At 38.0% G+C, this 22,846-nt stretch overlaps 3 protein-coding genes across 3 annotated transcripts; all 3 read right to left on the bottom strand.

Annotated features, from left to right (window-relative positions):
* Window positions 1-125: 125 nt before the first annotated feature.
* LOC121754032 (trihelix transcription factor ASIL2-like) lies at window positions 126-2,986 on the bottom strand. Its single transcript, XM_042149356.1, has 2 exons — window positions 1,797-2,986; window positions 126-443 (listed from the first exon to the last, which is right to left on the bottom strand). The coding sequence occupies exons 1-2, from the start codon at window positions 2,692-2,694 to the stop codon at window positions 430-432; spliced, it is 912 nt and encodes a 303-aa protein (XP_042005290.1). The 5' UTR covers window positions 2,695-2,986; the 3' UTR covers window positions 126-429.
* A 7,543-nt stretch (window positions 2,987-10,529) lies between these two features.
* LOC121755802 (pre-mRNA-splicing factor SYF1-like) lies at window positions 10,530-15,850 on the bottom strand. The gene is made up of 5 exons (XM_042151202.1): window positions 14,079-15,850; window positions 12,680-12,864; window positions 12,413-12,583; window positions 11,151-11,603; window positions 10,530-11,068 (listed from the first exon to the last, which is right to left on the bottom strand). Exons 1-5 carry the CDS (start codon window positions 15,556-15,558, stop codon window positions 10,628-10,630), a joined length of 2,730 nt encoding a protein of 909 aa, XP_042007136.1. The 5' UTR covers window positions 15,559-15,850; the 3' UTR covers window positions 10,530-10,627.
* A 3,377-nt stretch (window positions 15,851-19,227) lies between these two features.
* On the bottom strand, window positions 19,228-20,092 carry LOC121754220. Its single transcript, XM_042149587.1, has one exon. It carries the CDS (start codon window positions 19,916-19,918, stop codon window positions 19,421-19,423), a length of 498 nt encoding a protein of 165 aa, XP_042005521.1. The 5' UTR covers window positions 19,919-20,092; the 3' UTR covers window positions 19,228-19,420.
* Between the last annotated feature and the right edge of the window lie 2,754 nt (window positions 20,093-22,846).

The raw sequence follows: 22,846 nt of genomic DNA, 5'->3' as shown, positions 1-22,846 counted from the left end.
ATATTTCTAACCAATAATTATAGTAATTTGGAATAGATAAAATTTTCCTACACGCTTTTAGTTCATCATAAATCGTTCTGCAATTGTATACATAGTTTATGCATAGGCGCAAAGGTAGAGAACTCTTTACCATCAGAAACTGAAATAAACAACGAATGATTATATGAAAACACATTCAAACACTAACAAGTTGCTATATGAACTGACAAGAACAAAAATTAACGATCCTAAACAGGCAGACAAAAGTAGATTTTGATCAAAGGAAGCCTAACATTGACATGAATCCCTCTTCTACATAAAAATTAGCTAGTCAATTTCTTTCCCGGCCAAAGAATCTTCTTCACCTATCAACAAGAAGAAATACCATATTGTTCAGCTGCTCAATGCTCGACCGCACCAAGGATTTGCACGGCGTCCCAGTCCACACCACTAGCTATACATATCTGCATAATTGCCAGAAAATCGCAACTCAGAAAACAAATCAAGAATAAGTGCATACGAAATGTAGATAGATGGTGATACAAACAACTCAATGCTTTCCGCAGAGAAACTGTTCCAAATTATGCAATGGCCATAATCATAATGTGAAACTGTTCCAAATTTTACATCCACTTTTGACTTATAACCACTGAAGTCAAAAAGCAAAGGGAAAAGATTACAACAAATTGTACTGAGGTAAATGAAAAACTCAATTCAAGGGTCCAAGAATTCAACTGGGGCCATTTTGATTGAAGTACTGAACCTATAGTAGCCCATCCAGTATGAAAAGGCACAGATATCAAGATAGAACAAAGATGAAAAGAAGAAAAAAAAAAGCCTTGCTCAATAATATAGTAGTCCTACTATTTAAATGAATCTTGTATAGATCTAAATATGTAATCTTGCAGAAACATTCAAAATAAAGCAACAGTGGCATTGTGACAATATAGGATAAAGCAAAACTAACTTGATATTATCATAATGGTCGGCAATCAGTTCAGTATTACTTCTATTTCATTGTATCATCATTGTCTATACTTATGCATGCAACTAATGTTACTCCCCAACTAAGAGAGTTTGTCAGCCATCAAAGCCGAACCCAGGCTTCATAGTTCATCCTAAGGAACATTGTACGATGAAAGCAAACTTAAGACCCTATATCTAGGATTTATAGTCCATCAAACACAAAAGAAAAGCTGATTATTGACTCAGATCACTCATGCATTCATAATTCTTTAGAGGCCAACACTTCTTTTAATAAGGACTCCCTCCATCCGCGAATAGGAGTCTCATTTCTTTCCGGCACGGGTTTAAAGAAATACTAAGAAAAGTGGGTTGAAGACCTTGGAACGAGTTTCCAGCATGGTGACATGATCACATTCCTCTTCCCTCAATAATCCTAATATCAACATCAACAAGATGCACCAAGGGCTAACATAACAGAATATGCAGACCAATTCTTATTTATAACTAAAGCAAATAATATGTAGGAACGGGCTAGAATCACACACACACACACACATACATATATAAGTCAATTGTCAATATGCAATGACAAACTATTAATAGCTACTATATGAGAAACACATGTAAGGAACCAACCAGAATCACCAAGGTAATACAGGCCTCAACCTGAACAGTATTACAGACTTATTCTAAGTCCGAACTAGTTAGCAGTACATAGTGCCAAACTATGCAACCTCTTTATGCAATTTCATTTATATAATCAACCAAGCAAGGAAAAAGAACAGGCAAACATATAGCTAAATGTCAAAATTTGATAGAAAAGTGATTATATCACAATATAGCAGCTATACCATCAGATGAACCAGGTCGTTTAGCTCGCTTGACCTTCTCTAACTGGACCTGTGTATCCATAAACAATTGCATCCTTTGAACCTCCAAATCTTTAGCAAACTGCATCCTTTGCTTCTCCAACTCCACCATCTGCCTCAGTTTATTACCCTCTACCTTCTCAAAAATTTCCCCAAAATTCTCTATAGCCTTTGCCAGTCTCCTCATCCCTTCTTGCCCTACCTCTTCTTCCTCTTCAGCCCCATCCTCGCTTCCCTCCACTTCATCACCCTCCAACTCCTCATCATCACCATCATCAGCCTCATCGTCAGGTGCAGCTGCTGCAGCAGCCATCGCCGAGTAATTTCTCCTGAAGAACGACTTATCCACGACCGGCGACGACATCGGACGCTTCTGCGGCAGACTAAACGGCGTCACCACCGCAGGATTCATCGGTTTGCGATAGGATAACGGCACAGCCAGCGGCGGAGCAGGCAGAGACAGCTGCGGCGCAGATTGAGGCGACGTAATCACCTTACTCTGCTGGTGCTTGTTGAAATTAGATCCGATCAAGTGCTCCAAAGTGGAGAAAAACGGCCAGGACGAGGCTAGGGCGCCGTTGGATTCAGCGATCCTCGTCCTCTCCGTCTTGTACTTCTTCTTCAGAGTATCGATCCGGTTCTTACACTGCACGTCGGTGCGGTGCGTCTTCTTCGTGTGGCCGTGGAGCGCGTTCACCGCATCGGCCACCTCCTGCCAATCCTTCTGGCGGAGGTTGCCGCGGTTGAGCTCGAGGTAGCGCTGTCCCCAGGTATCGACGAGCGTCGCCGTCGCCTCCTCCGTCCAGCAGTCCTCGCGGAAAGGCCCCTGCCGCGGCGGTGCCGGCGCGTGAGGAGTCGAAGATTCCGTCAAATCGCCCATGGATCGGTAACCCTAGCGAATTCAATTCAACGAGGGGAAGGAATCGGGAAAGGAAATTGGGGGGGAAAGGAGAGGCGGCGGGAGGCGATTGTGGGTTGAGAGATGATATGTATGGGAGAAAAAGGGGATAGGGCTGACTGGGAGAGGGGGTGTTGGTAATCGGCGGGGGGAGCGCGTGAGAACGACGGTCACGCGAATTCGGCCGAATTGTCATTGGTAACTGCGTCACGCTACGTCTGTGGGTTAGGTTTTTAGCGATGATTGATTGTTTGGTGCGGACAATTAGGGACTTTTTTGTCTAGGTTCAGTCAAAAAAAAAAAGAAGAAAAAAAATTTGTTTTGGCCTTAAAATGTGATCGCACGGTGCGGATGGGCCGATGATGATGACTTGAGCGTGGGATTTGGGGAAGATGTGTCCGGTCATGCAATTGCCGTGACCGTGAAATGATGATTTTGCCCTTTCTTGTTGCTCAATTTGTCCTCCGCCATTTCTGATTTGTCCACAGCCACAAAAAAAGTTTCCACTGCAATAGTGGATACTTTTTTTTGCCACATTTCACTTTATTTTATTTTATTTTTTGTATATTTTAATTCAATGAATATTAAAATTATCGGACTATACCTAATTAGAAAAAAATGGCTAATTAAATAAATTAAAATTGAAGAATCATCCTCGTCGGCTTCCCTCTGCACCTCTTGAATCAGAGAATCTCACGCGTCATTCCACAAATCATTCATTTTTTAATAGCAATGGAATCCACAAATTTTAAAGAGACAGTGTGAATAAAGAGTTGGAATGGTGTGAAAATAATGAGGTGAATGGGGTGTATTTATAGGCAATTAAAATAAATTTAAAAAAATGAGAAAAAAAAATTTGTCCACCGTCGCGGCTCACCCGCCGCGTGCATCGCTGCGCCGCCCCCCACCCCACCGCGTCCTCGCCGTCTACTCGGCGATGGCCCTTCCGCCCCCTTCCATCCGTCCACGCCGCCCCTATTGTGGATACTCTAACCCTATCTATTTAGCCACAGACGATTAGGGTTTATTTATTTGATTTCAATGCTTATTTAAGTGTTTACTATATTAACAATTCAATTCTTAAGTGCTGACAACCGCTTGAGCTCATTGCGAGCTGAGCTGAGCTGAGCTGGTAGAAGTAAATGTTGCACTCACACACGCATTGATACAAATAGGTGTGTGTGAGCTAAAGAGAGCAGAATTGAGAAATATCTCTGAGCGATTAGGCAAGAAGAAAGGAGAGTTTCATCCATGGTTGAGAGAGTTATTTTCTGAGTGAGATTCGGTGAGAAACGAGTCACCGGAGTTGAATGTTCTTCATTGTTGTAATCTAGAGCCAGTTGATATTTTGTATCTCCACTAGTTTGCATCAATTCAATACAAAATCAATTTCCGTCCGTGGACGTTGCATCATTCTTATTTTTACACCACTAAAATGATACTCATGAGTAAGGCTTATCTTTAGTTAACTAGTTCAAACAATACTACTAATATTTAATACTCACACCGTTCTTTGTTAATAGAGACATTTCTTTTTGGCAATGAATTTAAGAAGACTAAAGTCCCAAAATGGTCCTTAACATATGGCGTTTTTTTTATTTTCGTCCAAAACATTATCTTTTGAATTATTCGGTCTCTCACATTTGAAATCGGACCACATTTAGTCCAAAATTAACGGAATAGTTAAAATGTAACGGAATGTAACAGTCAAAGCAATTTTAATCAATTTTGACCCGATTAAGTTTTATAAAAATTCAATTTTTTTTGAAATAAACGCAAATTTGGTTCAAAATTATATTTAATAAAATAAATATAAAACTAATTTTAATTCTCTCTCTCTCATTTCCATTCATCTTCTTCGTCTGAGGAAGGCAGATAAACGCAAGAAACCCTAGTTCTCGGAAGAACATCAAGTAACCCCAACTCCCCAACCATGGACCATTCGAACCACAGCAGAGAGACCATTGAGAGTGGCGGTAGACGTAACCTCCGATTCCGGTATGAATTGCCATTGCAAGAATCGGGCTTCGCTGAGAATCGTCAACACCCATGGAAAACCAACAAGGGGGAAGCTATACTTTGTTTGTGAGAGAAAAGATTGCCGTTTTTTCAAGTGGTGTGAGCCAATCGATGAAGACGATGCCGTGACATCTGCAATGCCGCTGCCGGAGACCGAAAGTGAGAGTTTTAGTTTGATTTTGTCATCAATCGAGGAGAATAATAGGGCAATAGAGAAATTACGTAGTGTTGTGATGTATGGATTTTGTTTATTTGTTGTGGTGTTTGTTTGTATATTAGGGTTCAAGTAATGAAATTCCGTTTCCAATGGTGAATCAAATCTGGAATCTGAATCAAATTTCGTTTCTTGGTGTATGTTGTACTCCAGAATGGTATGAATTGCACTCCAAAATTGCGTTTCTTGGTGTTTGAAGGGCAAGAATATCTGCAACTCTATGCATATATTCTTGTTGGCTGTTACTGGACTTTCAGTGGCATGGACTGATCTACACCTTCATATCATGATTTTAGAGTTGCCATGAATTACATATACATTGTTTTCAAAATGTGAGTATCGCATAGTTTGGTGCTCTTGGGTGAGGAGGTGCATTTAGGGGCTTATAGGCTGGATTTGATGCTCTCGGGTGAGGAGTTGTATGCTCTAAGAGTGCAAAAAATGTAAGTACCAAATCTAAGCATTTTAGATGGACCAAAAAATGTTAAGGACTAAATCTCGGGGGAGGAGTTGTATGATTGAAGATTGCAAAAAATGTTATCAAAATGTTAAGGACCAAATTGGCAGTGTAATCTTATATAAATATGTTGCATAAGAGTGCAAAAAATATTTTCAATCTGGTGATTATCTTTTCAGAATATAACGAGGCATCCCTTGCAATTAGTATCTCAATGCAGAATGAAATTTAAAGATTAGGATATAACAAGTATGTTCAAAATGAAGTTAGCAATTCAGAATGAAATTTTAAGATTGGGATATAACAAGTATCAACATACAATTCATTTCCCTTGCAATCTGTCCATATTCAACATACATTAACCAAAATGAGAACCACCAAAATCAACCACCAGTTTATAAAGTGAAACCACCATAACCTACAACAAGTAGGCAATAAACCACCACAATGGGCACTGCCCAAACCAAAATCAACCAAATCAGCCAAAATCTAAGAATTTCAGGTGGTAACACAAGAGTTTTGAGGGGGTAACACAATTGTTTCATAGACAAAAACACATTAGCATAGTTTCAGTTCTTCTTCACAGTTGATGAAGTAGCATGGTTGTCACCCACGGCCGAGGAGGGCTGATCCACAAACATATCGGCAACAACAGTTTGGCATCATAGCTTATTGTGACCGGGATGATGACACAATGTGCATTTTCGTTTCTCTTAGCCTCGCTGCCGCTTCTTCCCTACAAAACAGGTTGTTGACAATCAACATTAGTAAGGTTTATGTATTTTTAGGGTTTATAACATGGAAAATAATTATACCTTTTGTGCGTTTTGGGCTCCTCGGAGCTGCTGGCTCACGTTGGGGACATTTTCTTTTGTTGTGACCGACAACTCCATAAAGCCGACATTTGTAATCCATCATCAACCCTTTCTGTGACATCTTTTGGCCTCCATTAATGTCATCTCTAACTTGCACTATACGGGCTGCCCGAGCCTTCTCTTTTATTATTTCTCGAGCCTCTTGCACGCTCTTTTGTCTAGCTCCCTTCGGACGTCCCGGCAGCTTGGTCAGCTCGGGTGGAATAACGTTCGGGTGGGCCGTCTTTGTCCATAGTTGTGGGCCTTGGATCGGATAGATGATGGCTTCATACACCAATTCAAAGGTTTCCTTGAGTAGCACTTTGCGACAAAGTCGTCAACATTGTCCAAAGTCATCTCAATCGTTGCAATGGCATGTTGACACGGTAATCCAGTCAACATCCAGCGCCTGCAGCTACAAGTGCGGTCCCGCAGGTCGACAACAAATTGGTCATTCCACTTTGTATTGACTTGATAAATCCACTCCCCTGCCTCTCTCACCATGCATTCTCCAATCTTCTCCTTTGTCTTCTCAAGCTTCTTTCTGATTTTCGGCCCAAAAGCATCCTCCAACTTTGCCCCCATCTTCCTCCTTGTGGTAAACCTATCCATGAGATACATCCTAATACACTCGAGCATCCCATACAACGGCTTCTCCCGAGCAAATAGTAAGACCTTGTTGTAACATTCAGAAATGTTATTAACAAGGATGTCACATTTTGCTTCAAACCCAAAGAAGGCTTGACTCCAATTCTCCTTCGTTGTGTGATCTGCCAACCACTTGTATGCTTGCTCATTCTCTACCTTCAATTCATTCATCGCCTTCTCGAAGCCATGAATATTAGTTGCTCGAGCTGCCTCCCAAATCAAGTCCTTCAAAATAGTTGAAGGAAACAATTTCTTGAAATTGTTGTGCATATGCCAAACACACATCCGGTGTTCGACATGCGGGCAACACTTTCTCATGCTATTGATTAGCCCCTGCCATTAACAAAAAGATTTGTTAGCCCCTGTTATTGATTAGTTTCTGGTTCATTCACAGAAAACAGCCAAAATATACAGCCAATCACAGAAAACATACTGATTAGTTTCTGGTTCAATAACATAAAATAGCCTTATGCTTAAACTTAGGAACCTTTAAGCATACTATGTTAGCTTACTGTACCTTTTGTCTGTCCGAGATGAAAGTCCACTTGCTAGAGTCCGTAATTTCCAAATCTTGCACCAACAGCTCTAGGAACCAATTCCATGTGTCAGTATTTTCAATTTGAACTACGGCAAAAGCTATGGGAAAAATCTGATCATTCGGATCCAATCCGATGGCTGTCAAAAGAATTCCCTTGGCTTGCCCTTTCAAATGACACCCGTCTAGGCCTATCAAGCGCCTGCAATGGCGTTTGAAAGAAGTTTTATATGCTTCGTAAGCAATGTAAATGGCCTTAAACCTGTCATTTTCATCCTCAAGTCGTTGCGTTGCTAAGACAACCGTGCTTCCCGGATTAGTCCTGAGAATTTCAGCCTTGTAGTCATGTAGGTGCTTGTACTGCTTCACCAAGTCGACTTCTATCAGCCTCTGTGCATGTTGCATAGCTCTCTTGGCCTTTCCTGGAGAAATGGTGATCTTCATGTCACAATGCACCTTTTCTATAAATTGGCCAACAGTTATTCCAGGGATGACTCGAATATCTTCCTTGTATTTCTTAGCGAGATACCGTGCATTGGCACATCCATGGTTATATGAAGCCCCGCCAAACTTATGTTTGTTGTGGAGCCGGTAAACCTGCCAAAACCCATGGGCAGGCCTATGAGCCAATACCACGAGCCACGGGCATTCGCTATTCTTCTTGCTTCTTAGTACCCCTCGACAGTGAGCTATGCAACGAATGTTTGTCATTTTTTTTCAACCTCAGCTTCTTCCCCAACAATACTCCTTGGTGACGAATTAAGTCTTTGAAGTCTGCCTTGGAATTAAAACGCAACCCGATTTCCCATATCGGGTCGTTGAGATCAGTGTCAGCCTTATATCTTCTAGTCAAACGCCTTGTATCGTCATCATGCTCTTGCTCTTCTTCATCTTCGGATCCCGAACTTGGTGAGTCACTAGGAAGTTGATCACTGTCACTAGTATGATCTGTATGGTGCCTTGACATTACATCCACGACCCTTTTCCACCCTTCCACTTGGGCAGCCATATTATTATCTTCATCCTTATCACTAAGGTCATAATCACTATCAACAAATGGAGGCACCTCCACATTGACCTCCTCAGCAACATCAACCTTGCTCTTCCCCTTAACAACCGCATTTAGCCTTTCATTTCCCTTGTTAGTGGACTTTCCATCATCAACATTAGCCTCTCCATGGTCTTGTGTAAGGTCGTAGTCACTATAAACATATGGAGGCACCTCCACATTGTCCTCCTCATCAACATCAACCACGCCCTTCCCCTTAGCAGCCGCATCTAGCCTTTCATTTCCTTTGTCAGTGGACTTTCCATCATCTCCATGGTCTTGAGTTACTTGACTGACCACTACCCCAGTTGTTTCCACAACATAGAGGTCAACTATCCTTGCTTTTACTCTAATTTCAGCCACATCCATGGAGGATTTATTGTCAAATAAGCGGACCAAGCCTTCTTTTAAATTCATCCCAGTCTTCAAGTAAAAGTACTCCAACACACTTACATCTAGACCAAGCTTCTTCTCAACAAAGTCATCTACTTCAAGTTTCGACCATTTTTCTGGGTCACATTTGTGCATGTACTCAGTCATCTCATCCACGTATTGTTTTCCACGGCTTTCATCCATATATCCAGAATAATGCACTTTTGTTGTGAAGGTACCATCTTCAATAAAAAGAAAATGAGAATCATATCAGTCCAAAACATCTACTTTAAACAATCAAATATTTATGTTAACAAGTGTGGTCCCCACTACCAAGATTGTTCCTCAACACCATACCATAAGCATTTAAAATTCGAAGCAAAACACACATCACCAACCTTGGTCCCCACCAACACACATCAAAGAATATACACACATACCCACATGCTCAGCACACTCAGTACACCACACCCACATGCTCAGCACACTCAGCGTGAAAATCCTAATCGAGACAAAACCCTAATCGCGTAATAAGTGAAAATCGAGACAAATCAATTCCTAATAAGACAAAATCGAGACAAATCAATTCCTAATAAGACAAAATTGAGACAAATAGAGGACAAATTGACACAAAAATTTAGGACCACTTTCGAAACGAGATTAAACATGAAGTAAAGCTTACCTTCTCGATTTTCACTCGGCGTTGGTTGACTGTGCAACGCCTTCCTCCTCCTCTCAAACGTGTATTTGTTATCACGAGGATCATCGAGGCAACGGTGATAGGAGTCATACACGTACCAACTCATTGCGAACTACTTTGGAATCGCCGGCGAGAAACGGGTTGAATCGCCGGCGAAATCTAGGGTTCCAAGTGTCGATTGGAATTTATGTGCAGAAAGAACCCTAATCTATTCGAATTTTGTGAAGAGTTAAGGGAAGAGTTTGTTCGAAGTGTGGATGAAGGTTGCGTCGCTTCGCATTTCAGTCGAACATTTTTATTTTATTTTTTATTTGCAAGTTTTATATTTTAACTTATTTTACATTTTACATTTTTAAGTTTTAGGTTAATTAGGTATTAGTCCTTAATAAAACATAGTTATAAATCTTAATCCGGTCAAAATTGATTTAAATTCTGTTGACCGTTACATTTTAACTATTCCGTCAATTTTGGACTAAATGTGGTTTGATTTCAAATGTGAGGGACCGAATAATTCAAAAGATAATGTTTTGGACCAAAATAAAAAAAAACGTCATATGTTAAGGACCATTTTGGGACTTTAGTCATTTAAGAATACTGTGTTAAATTGGTGGTGAATAAAGTAAGAGAAAGAATTAATTTTTTGTACACAATATAAATGACTCAATTAATATGAAATGGGAAGAGTATGTATTTGAATAACTTAACGGTTGACACTATTCTCATCGGATATTTGAGCATCAATATCTCTACATATGACTTCGAAACATTCACATTGAGCGATACTCGAACATAATTAGGGTTTAGAACATAAGTTGTTGAAAGGGATAATTTGGTTAGTTTAAGATCCAATTGAGATCATACTCATAAATCAGTTATCGTGTTTCAAGCTCCAAACATGATTACACTCGTAATTTAACTCATTTTTAAGCCTTGCACCATACAAGGAAGTCAGGGTTATGAGATCTCAAAAGGAAATAAGCATACTTGAATTTCACATAGACAATATTTGAAGTAAGATACATCAACAAAATTCCATTTCATGTATACAAAAACTTCAAATAGATGAATCTAGGCGCCTCGTCTCATTCGTTTGATTCTCTCCAAGGCACCTAGATGACCATCGCTCTCTTTGTTTTCCGTATCAGTTGCTTCTTTACCTTTGTCGTCTGCTTCGTCTCTCTTCCGCACCAATCCTCCAAACACTGCATCTGGAATTTCTTTTTGTGCGATCTCAACCTTCTCCTCATCTTCAGGATCACTATCTTCTGGAAGCTCGATATCCTCTGTATTTGCTGTTGTCTCTCCATTTTGCTGCAAACCAGCACTCACGAATCCTAATCGTCTACCACCATCTTTAGCACTGGTTTCATTGGTAGTGGGCAGTAATTGCCTCTCAAGTGTAGCCATTTCATCCTCAGCCACGCCTGCCTTCTTGAGAACATCCTTAGCTTCGTCAAGGGTCTGCATCTGGTCCTTTTGCATCAGATACTCCGGTAGGATAAAGTGCGTCTGCAAATAGACAACGGTCAAGGGAAAACGTTTCCAGAAAAAAAAACAGAGCAGCATGCAACCTGTAGAATTGATATTTTACCTGGCTATAGCTAGCATCAACACTTCTCATGATTCTGCGCATCTCCCGATATGTATCCTTGTTTCCATGCTGCACTTCAAATTCATGCCACTTGTTCCAGAAGTCAGGATCAGATTTTGGATTAGCAAACTGTGATGCATGCTTGTATAATGCACGAGCACGATCGATTTCACCAAGATTCTTCTCGAGTTCAGCATATCTCAAACACATGACCTTTACATCCTTGTCTGGCAGCCGTGATTCAATAGCTTGCTCATAAATCTCCCTAGTTTTTGGCAAACCGAATATGTCAGCTGCCCTGGCAATATATATCTCATACATGCCCAATTTCTCACTGGGTGGGACAGCTTTTGTAGCCTGGTCATACACCCGCATTGCTCTTTTGGCCAGACCATAGTCTTCCTCTAATTTCGCGTATTGAAGATACAGGGGTTTCACTGATTCTGCAGGAGCCTAATCAAGGGAAAATTTATTTAATCAATCAGCATCTGTGAAGGTATAAAAATAAAACAATGCACAAGCTTGTGCATTTACACAAAGAAGGATGTTGATCGAGGATTAACACAGGCTCTTATGAACAAAAGCATGCAAAGCTTCACATAACCCAAGGCCGGCCATAATACACATATCAGTAACAGGGTATAACGAAAACAACACTATGACCAAGGTCTATAGAATGAAGTAAGAGGAGTTTCCCAGTAACTCAAGAGGAAAATGCTACAAAAACTTCTATGCTTGATCAACAGAGAATGTCTGCAAAATCCCTCAGTTACAATAGTTTCGATTAAAGAAAGAAACAGATTATTTTATAAAACTTTCTGCTAAGATATTCAGCAAGAAGCTTATTTCAACAGTTATAAAATCATACATGCTATATAAGATGTTTTCAGAGCTTAAAATTTTAAGCAATCACAGTGTTGTGCATTACAATGACTAAGTTTTCCAACATAAGATCGTCCTTTTTTCTCCTTTACTTTTTGGCCCAAAAAGTGGGGATAACCTTAAATTTGTGAAAGAGCTCAAAAGCTTCAGCCATCGCATTCTCAAAGCAGATACGAAATGGTCAATGGACAAAACTTGTCAGCTAAGCAACTTATAAGCAGACCATGTAAATGAGCCACCAACAAATCGTGTAGCGAATCATGGCACTGACTGAAAGCTGCTTTGCAAGTTTATAGCACAGATAATAAAAAAGAATTGCAAAACAGCAGGATAAATCATCTACATGTCTCCAATCTATAGCAAATGAGGAATCAACATACCTCTTCAACTGCCTTCTCAAATATCTCTCGAGCTCGTTCCAGCTTTGATTTTCCATATCTCTGAACAAATTTGGAAAGATATGTGACCCATATATCTTTCACATGCGGGTACTTAAATATTTTTACACCTCTCTCATAAACTTTAAATGAGTCTTCAAAGTACTTGTGTTCCTGGAAAATGACACAAGGGAGTTATTTCTCAATCTAGCGAATTGGAGAAAGGAATGAGAGAACTACTACTACCAGAGGATTAGGATTAGCACTTACTTCTAGAAGCATTGCATAGTTTATGATAATCTGGGGTGTAGCAATTCTTAGATCCAATATTTTCTCATAAACTACACGAGTTGACTCCAAGGTACCCAAGCTTTCCTCCAAATCCACATAAAATGTCCAAAGCTTAAGGGATTTATGAACCTTCATTTGCACTGGTTCATTTCCATCAGCAGCAACTATAAAAGGGTAAGCACAATAAGCATTCGAATTCAATTCCAATCATATCAACTGATTATAGAAAAAGTGTACGAATTACAGCTTAGATTGCCTAAAAAAGCATGGCCTGATGCAAACTAAAATAATTAAAATTGATGGAGTATTTTTTTTAATCTTACATTCATAATCCATAAAATCCCTTTGAATATACTCCCTCTGTCCATGGAAAATATCCCTCTGTCCATGGAAAATAGACAAGTCTTGCCATTTTGGTCCGTCCACAAAAAATTGACTAAGTACTAAAAGGAAAGTTTTCAACCAATACTAACCCTGCACATCATTCTAAATGTGGACCCCACAATCCACTAACACTCATTTCACTACCTTTTCCCTCCCTCTCTCTTACTTTTCCTATCTCTCTCTTACTTTACCATTTATACATTAAAACCCGTGCCATTCACAATCTTGTCTATTTTTCGTGGACCGACTGGGGAGTATTATAAATATGTGAAAGTCAAGATAGGCAAATGGAGAAAGATAAAACAAACTAGCAGACTTTAACTGAACTTGCAGTGCTTCTGTTAATAAACTATCTAATTTGCTAGCAAAGTAACTTGAGAAATTTATCCACCTTATATTAAAATGGTCTCCAGTACACTTGTAGGAAGGAAGTTATGTATTTCAACTTTCAAGCTTTTGTGGGCAGGGTAGAATATTATAAATTCTGATTCGTGCAACACTCACTAGAAAACAAGATATCAAGACTAGCCATGAACACATGCTCATAATTGGGAAGAGTAATCTAGAGAAACAAAATGGTCACAAAAGTTTCTTGGTAGGGGAGACATTAAAATAAACATGCTACTCTTGCTCTATGAATTTCTTCGAATCTAGAAGTGACAGATTTAACCAACTGGCAATGATGATAGCACAAGATGCATATTGAAATTACAAGTGTCCCTCCCGCTTACATGTATACCAAATAATATAGCTGCAGCATTATCATGGACCGTGATCAATTTTGTCAATAAAAATGTGACTTCCATGTCACTTGACCCAATTCAGCACTAGACTCACCAAAACAGCACAGCACAGAAGCTTACTTGGAAGTCATAAAGATTTTTTAGAACATAGTACTGTATAACTTAATTTCAACTTCATGAGAATAAAAGATCCTCACACATGAATAAAGGGAGAAGGAATCTGTGTGTGACGGGGGAACTAAAAATCGTACCTCTCCTCTTGACCTCGACAGATGGCTCAGCAGTAGCACGCTTCATCAGTTCCAGTGCACCCTTTAAATTTCTGTGTCTGAGCTCCATCTCAGCCCATTCACACCAAATGCTTGCTAGATGATCGACAGCCTTGTAATTAACCTGCACAGCCTTATCAAAAATCACCCGGGCATTTGAAACATCTCCATGAGTCTCATACAACTTAGCAAATGCAACCCACAGAGTATGGGGTTTCCCCACAGCCTTCATGGGATCCACAGTCCTCACAGCTTCTGTGTAAGTCAAAATTTGTTTTGTGGGATTCCCTTCAAAAAGCTTAACTCTCCGATGCCACTGCTCCACATTGTGAGGATTCTGCCTCAAAAGCACACTGTTAGCTAACTCCGGCCTCCTGTCCATCAGATGCTCATACCTCGCCAACCGCAAATCCACATCCTTGTCATTCTTCAACCAAAAACAGCTGATCCTCTTCCTCAACTTCTCAATATCCAACCTATCATCCTCCTCATCATCCTCCTCTATGTCATCCTCATTCCCATCTTCTTCATCACTGTCATCCATATTGTCCATCTTAATTGACAACACACTGTCCTCAAATTGTGAATATGCATCAAAAATAACACTGAAATCCCTCACTGTGACTACAGTCGTCATCCCTTCCTCAAAGACATCTCTGGCCTTCTCAAGAAGCTGCCTCCTAATATAATAATCTGCCAACGAAGTCCACAGTCTCCCCACTTCATCCGTAAACTTCCTAATCCCCCCTCTAATTATCGCATCCACATTCAATCCCGATATCTCAGTGGCGTGCTGAGTCAACAAATCACACAGTTCCAACCATAGCCTATGTTTTGTCTTCCCCTTTATAGAGTAAAACTGGTCGTCATTTAAAACCCCAGCCAACCTCTCTGCAGCCTCCTGCCACAACTGCGAATTAACCAAGAACTCAATAAAATCCTCGATATGACTTGGATCATACTTCAGGTACCTCTTGTACACCCTCAGCGACGTATCTATCGGCACGCCCCTCTGAGACACGAACACCAGATAACACTCCCAGATTCGGTCGTGCTGAGTAACCGGCAGCGCACACAATGCACGGTCGAACGTGCGCCGCGTCCGAGTAATCAGCTTCTGATGCGTCAGAGACTGCAAAAACATAGTCCAAATGCGGGGCATCTTGTGCATCGTGGCGAGGGCTCGCTCGAAAGTGTTGTTCAGCGTCTGATACTGCGAGTGAGTAATCGGTAGATTCCTCACGATCTCGAGGCGCTCGCGGAGATAGGCGTGCCAAAGCTTGTAGCTTCCGGGCAAGGCCTTGAGAGCTCGCTCGTAGATAATGGCGCGCTTCTTGAACGGCGCGTCGCTCTTCGCGATTAGGTATCGCCACCACAATTTGAGATTGTTAGGGTTTCGAAGTACCTCTTCTTCGTAGAGGTAGTCCTCTTCGGTAGGATACAGATCCTGAGCAATCGACATGCTTGAGCAAGTTTTGGGCTGGAATTGCAAGAATAGAGGAGCGTATGAATTGGCCGCCGTCGGCCGCCGCCGCGAAATTGAGCAGGAAGCTTCTAGAATCGGCGACGTGAAGAAGAGAGAGGATGCGCCGGTAGACTGCGGTTTCTAGGGTTTGGGATTTTGCCCCTTTTGAAAGGTAGTACTAAGATTTACTCCCTCCGTCCCCCAAATTTTATAACAGACAATTTTAAATGGAATGTAAGTGAATGGCAACTTGGGATCCACTTCCACAAAAATGGTATAAAGGAAGTGCGAGAAATTTTATGGGATGTAATAGTCAATTTTAACTGGAATGTAAGTGAATGGGAATAAGTAGTGGAACGAGGGATCCACTGCCACAAAAATGATATAAAGGAAATGTGACAAATTTTATGGGATGCACGGAAATAAAAAATAGTGACATAATTTCTAAGACAGAGAAAGTAATAAATTTGCCTATGCTCTATTTACATAAGAAACCATGTTTGAAAAGCAATCTAAATTTTAACAATCAACTTTACTATTTCCCCGTCCCCCAAAAAAAACTAATTTGATCCTCTATCTCTTCTTTTTTCTCAATCTCTTTCTTATTTTACCAATTCTACGTAAAACTATGTTATATAACTTTATTAATTTTTAAAGGAAGTAATTTTAGTATCTTTTATGAAAAAAATATTTGATCTCGTGGCTTATTATTAGACGAGGCAACACTACATAAGTTATTTAAATCTGTAATATGAGACTGATTCGACATTAGTTAAAGTTCTCTTAATTCTCAAAGTATTCAAGCCCATAAGTTGAAAATTTATAAGAATAGAAACAAAACAAGCTGTTGATTAATAGCAATTGTTGTGTTTTATCGGTTTAGCAGCTGCGGCGGCGCTTATGGCGGAGGCGGCAATGAGGCCACCGCACCATGATAGTCATGGATTGTAAAAAAACAAAAATAGTTATAGTACTACGTTATGCCATAAAATATGATCAAATTCTGATCTATCCCATAATTTTAATAGAAATGACCTATTAAATTATAACTTTAACTATTTTTTAAATTATCCCATGAATTTGAATTTGGAGAAATTAAGTGTCAGAAATATGATCAATTCTGATCCATCCCATAATTTTAACAAAATGACTGATTAAATTTTAACTTTTACTATTTTCTGAATTATCTAATGAATCTGAATTTGGAGAAAATTAAGTGTAACATGGACATCGAGAACAGATGACTTGGACTAAAATGACATCATAGGTTTCTGTTGCCCTTAATTACAATTCATATAACAATTCAGAAAATCATCAAAATTATAATTTAATAAATTTTTAAAAAAATTATGATAAATTAAAATTTGACCGAATTTCATCAATTTTTTAAACTATTTCCCCTTTTATAGTAGTACTCCATGAGTAGAAAAATTGCTGGCCTAATAGCTTGGCAACATAATGACTTCACATGTGGGATGAAATGGGCTTGTCTGCTAAATTTATTAAATGATGGGTTAAATAAACTGAAAACACTTGGGCTTGGGTCACCAAATTAATCAAATGGATACATGGTGGTTTAATGATTTTAAACCATACAGATAAATGTTATTTGCTGAAATTAAATATCATTAATTTGGAGTATCAAACTGAACATAAACTACTGTAGCTTAATTGGTAAGATGGTCTTCTCTGTCTAATATATATAATAAAACAATAAAATAATATAGCCTTATCCCTCAAAATTTTGAAAATGTTATTATTGAAAATATAAATAAACTGAACCATTTTGTTACTAAGGCGTGCTATTAGACACCTTCTTCAGAGGCCAATCGGTCTTCGTTCCAATATAAGCAAAGGTTAATTTGTTCGATCGGATGGCCTTATGGACTATGCTACCTGAGAGTCTGTCGAGATGCTTGTTTATCTTCTTTCTAAACATTTGCTTTAAGGACAAGGTTGATTCTAACACTAGGCCGGAGTTGATATTGACTCATCTTTGTCTAACAATAATGATCAAGGATCGAAAGCAATAACAATGAATCCAACTCGTGTGCATCGGAACATGGTTCATCTGTGTAGATTCCAAGACCGTACTTAGACTATCTTCATCAGTGACTTACACTCAATCCAACCCCAAAATATTTATTTCTCTCTCATCTATATATACAATCCCCTAACTTACTAAACTTTTATACATACATATGTGTGGTAGATTTTAGAATTGGTACAATCGTCATCCACACACACATTATATATGCTCAAAATGTGAATGGTCGAAGTTGGCTAATGGCTACATCAAAAGGTTTTGCTATAATAAAAAATAAAGGAAATAAATAACACTCCCTATTTAAGGAGAATCATAGTATTAACACTTTTTTATTGAATTACTGCAATTCATTTTTATTATACTTTGTACTTTTAAAATAAAAAGTGAACCTTTTTTGTTGAGAAAGTAATATACTTCAACTAAGATATGTTTCATGGATTATATACACTTAATATCTTTAAAATGCAATGCTCATTAAGGGAATAATACTTACACTCAAAGTACAAAATAATATTTTTTAACTCAAAAGGTAATACTTTAATTTAAATGTAATAATACTTTTTTCTTGAAAGATAATATTTATCATTAAAAACGTAATATTTTATAGGGAACTATAATAATTTTAAGTTTTAACTATTCTAGCTACTTTTATAAAGCATTACTTATAGACTAAAATATTACTCCAACTAATCCTCGTGTTTTATATTTTTTCGAAAGAGGCCGGATTATATTTTTTCCAGGCGAAGACAGTCTTGAAAAATTCATTTAATTTGTGTTAAATTAAATGTCTAAGCTAGCTCACAAATTTTAATCACATAATTATTATAGCAAATTAAAATTTCCTTCGTCTAAAAAGGACTTTCATTATACAACTCAACATATTTTCACATTATATACTCCCTTCGTTCCATAGTAATGAAGACGTTTCTTTTCGGCACGGAGATTAAAAAAAATTGTGTTAGATGAGTAAAGTAAAGAGAGAATAAAGTGGAAAATGAAAAAAAGTAGAGACATGAAGAGAGAATAAAGTAAGAGAGAGTAAAGTAGATGTGGAGAAATGTGTTGACTTTTACTAAAAAGGAAATGACTCTATTAATATGGAACGGGAGAGTAATACTCAACATATAAAGTAGGGCCAATCCTCCCAATTTTATTTGGCCATAATTAACTATTCCAACCGAATTGGCCATAATTAACTATTCCAACCGACATCACAGCCTTCAAAAATTTAATTTTTTACATTCTTTATTCTCTTATTTATATATATACGACCACTACATATATTTTGCAAGAAAACATGGAAACGGGTTTGAGCTTTTCTTTCTCACTTATACAGTAATATACATTGTAAATAAATCACATATCTATACATATTTAATATGACTTTCACTAATTAGTAGTTGTAATTACCATCACAAACTAAAGTAAACATATATTCATATCAATTCATCCCAATTTTTGCGCACCAACTCCATTAAAAAAAAAACTTCAAATAAATATACTACTCCAATATATTGTTGTTTATTGATGTAATTTTATTTATTTATGGCACTAATCCACGTGTACCGGAGACACTGCCACGTCAGACCGGACAGGTATTCAAACTCCAACAAATTCAATTATTTAAATTATCTTTACTTAACTTTGAATTTTTGAATGCTCATGCAAAACATTGGAGAAAGCAGCAAAAAAATAAGAAAACTATAAATAAAAACAAGAAATTAAGCTATTCGTTTGAGAAACCCTATTAAATAATCTAAAAAAAGGAAACAAAAAAAGAAAAAGGAAAAAGGAAAAATCACTCGCCATGAATCAAGCGTCAGATGCCGCCTCGGAAATGCTATCTAAATGCGGCCTCCAAACGCGGCCGCGCCCTCGCCGCCGATCTCTCTGCGACGACACCTTCTCCGATAAAATCTCGCTCAAATACCGATCGGAAACGAGCAATTCGGCAACGGAGTTGTTATTTTCGGCGTTTTTGGAAGCGATTTTGCCGCTTCTAGAAGCTTCGCTCTTCTTCCTCTTCGGCTGCGGCTGCGGCGGCAGCGGCATCAGGAAGTAAATCTTTCCTCGCCGGAGCTCCGCGTCGGGCGGAACGACGGTTATTTTGGGGCACATGCCGTCCGCCGCCGTCGACGGCTTCTTCAGCACGTGCTTGGGGTGGAGCTTCATGATCTCCGCCGCCGTCACGGCGCCGCCGCTGATCTCCTCCACGCGGCCGTTCGTGTGCACGATTCGGATCACGTCGAGCGCACCGCACGGCAGAATGCAGGAAATGCAGCACCTGATTGTGTTTTTCATGGCTGCCATTTTTTTCAGAGAGAGAAAGATGAAGATGAAGATGAAGATGAAGATGAAGATGAAGAGAAGTTTCTTTCTATTTATTCACTTCTTATATTTGAAGAGAAATAAATACGATGATCCGCAGCTTAGATGATGACGTTCGAGTTATCTCGTGGAGAATTATTAGTGAGAAGAATGGTGGTGGGTATCAATCACTTCAATTGAGTTGTTGTTTTTATCCTGCATGTTTCTATTATATGCTTTTGGACCTTTCTTTTCAATTTCCACTTATTTATGTTGGCAAATAATATTTCATTTTTATAATCATGACACACATATATACATACTATTTATTTGGTAAACAATTGCCATGATTTAATGAGTGTTGTACTTTGCCTTTTTGGATCCATCATTCGTTCTCCCCTTTGCCATCCCCCCTCACTCTATCACTAAGTTCAATAATTTGGGTTGGGTGTGAGGAGTTGGATCCATGCTTGTGGAGACACATGTTTGTCCATGATTGGTTTCGCCAAGTCATCTCATCCGATAGGTCGTGGGTTCTAGTTAACATGCGAGATAGAAATACGACACTTTTCTATTTATAATTGCTTGCGTCAATTTAGTACTACTAGTGTTTAGGTCATCTCCAACCATTTACACCAAACTCAAATCCATTTTTCAGTATATGTCACGTCAAACAGTAATTTTACTCCAACCATTTACACCAAACCCAAATCTAAAAGAATATTCCACATTTACCTTTTTTTTACTTTTTCAATCTTACCTACATATTTATCTAAATTACACATTAATCCCACAATACTTATCAATAATTTATTTGATTTATTTACTTATAGTATTAAATCATGTTATATATAATCACATATTATAAAAAATAATTAATACTACTTATTGTAAACTGAATTTCAAATAATTGGAAATATGTGACAACTTATAAAAACTATGCGTCCACTGCTCAGTGAGCAATTCAAATAATAGTATAAAAAAAATTAAATTATCGCTAATCTCCGATTACTAATCTCCAAAAAAATATACCCATTTCCAGTCAAATTAATTTATTAGGCTTTACTTTTATTTACTAAAATTATCAGCCCAAAGCCCATATGACCAACTACAAATAAAAACCTAAAAAAAGGCCGTCTTCTTCGCGTAAATGTTTCTGGTTCATCTTCTTCAACAAATAGGTTATTCCTTCTCCATAAATCAGGTATATCTCACAACAAGAGGGATTTATTTGCAATTATCAGAAATAATTTGTATTTGCTACAGTGCTACTCCATCTTTGGAGTAAAACTGTTCAAAAACGCAAAAAAAGGACATTTTGGGATGGGTTTAGGAGTATGGTTGGAGGTGTTTTCAATTGCAAATTTGGGTTTTAGGGGATGGTCGGAGATTCCCTTAGTGGGAGATAGGGAGAAAGAGGGTGAAGAATCTCTCTATGGTGTTTATTAGATTGAGGATGGAAATATTAGGATATGAAATCAAGATATTGTGAGGATTTGTACAATTGGGGTGTATTGGATGTACAATTGTACATATTCTTGTGAGGATTTGTACAATTGGGGTGTATTGGATGTACAATTGTACATATTCTTTTGAGAGGATTTGTGATCTTCCAATATCCACAAGGTAGGAAAAGGTCATGTGGATTGTGGTTTTCATTGGAAAGTGAGGGATATGATAGACTTAAAACTTTATTTTGTTTTTGGAAGTGCTAAATACATTTGACTTGTGAGATATTTACTTGTCTTATTAACCCAATTTGGTGAAGTTTGTCATACCATTAATCCAATCCAAGATCCATTTTAAATCTTTGGAGAACACCCTTTATATTTTCACTAGCTATATAAGAAATCCCTAACCAGATAAACAAGCTTAACAATTTCAAGAAATTAAACCCTCATTAATTATTTTAAACATTGATGTTGATTAGTAACACCCTCTCCAAGAATAATATTATAGACAAATATTAAACCATGATCCTAGTTGGGCATCTAATTCTTATTACCTAGCAAAAATACCAACTTTTTCTCTAAATTATAACTAAGCTCTATCCATTAGTCTTTTCAACTTAACCTCATATAAAGAAATTCAAAAGCAAGATGATGACTCGTAAAAATATTTCTTTTTATTAATGACAGATATCCAAAGAATTTAGTTAGATATAACTGATTTGATGTATATCACCCCCGTGGGCCAAGGACAAAAAGAAAAGGTCACTAGCAAATTAGATAGAAACGAAATAGTTTATGATTTGATTAATATCCTAAATAAATAATAATTTTGTGGGTGTATATATATATGGTCTAATGGAGTTGGAGGACCCATATCATTTAATGGTAGAAATGTACATGTTAGTGGGCGGCATGTGAAGGATGAATGAGAGGGGTCCATTTTGGAGAGTTTCTCATGCTTTCTACCTGAATCTTAATCTTTCCTAAATCATTTAAACGACGTTTAATATATTAAGTAGAGAGAATATTTTTAAATGATGTTTAATAAATTAAGTAGAGAGAAAATAAAATATGAGATATATTAAAATATTAAAATGACAAAAGAATAAATAGAAAGTATAATAAAATAACAGAAAATAAAATATTATTTTTTACTATAAAAAAATGACTTAATTATAATGAGATAGACAAGAAAAGAATACGATCGATGCTTAGGTCATCCACAACGCTGTCACTATACCGTCCTTTAACCGTCGCTTAAATTACTATTTGCGGGCATCACTGTACTTTTTTACTCCATCCCTTAACTAAGGGACGGAACCTGCAACCCTCCATCCCTTAACCGTCCCTTAAATTACAATTCATTCAATTTCAATTTTTTATTTTTTTCTAACAAATTCAATTAATAAAAAACACACTTCATTAAAAAGAAAATAACATTACAACATAAAATAAAAATACAACTTAAAATTCAAAAAAT

This window comes from Salvia splendens, chromosome 11, assembly GCF_004379255.2.
Source record: "Salvia splendens isolate huo1 chromosome 11, SspV2, whole genome shotgun sequence".
Classification (NCBI taxonomy): domain Eukaryota; kingdom Viridiplantae; phylum Streptophyta; class Magnoliopsida; order Lamiales; family Lamiaceae; genus Salvia; species Salvia splendens.
The sequence above is the reverse complement of the archived record's forward strand: the minus strand, read 5'-3'. Positions and strand labels throughout refer to the sequence as shown.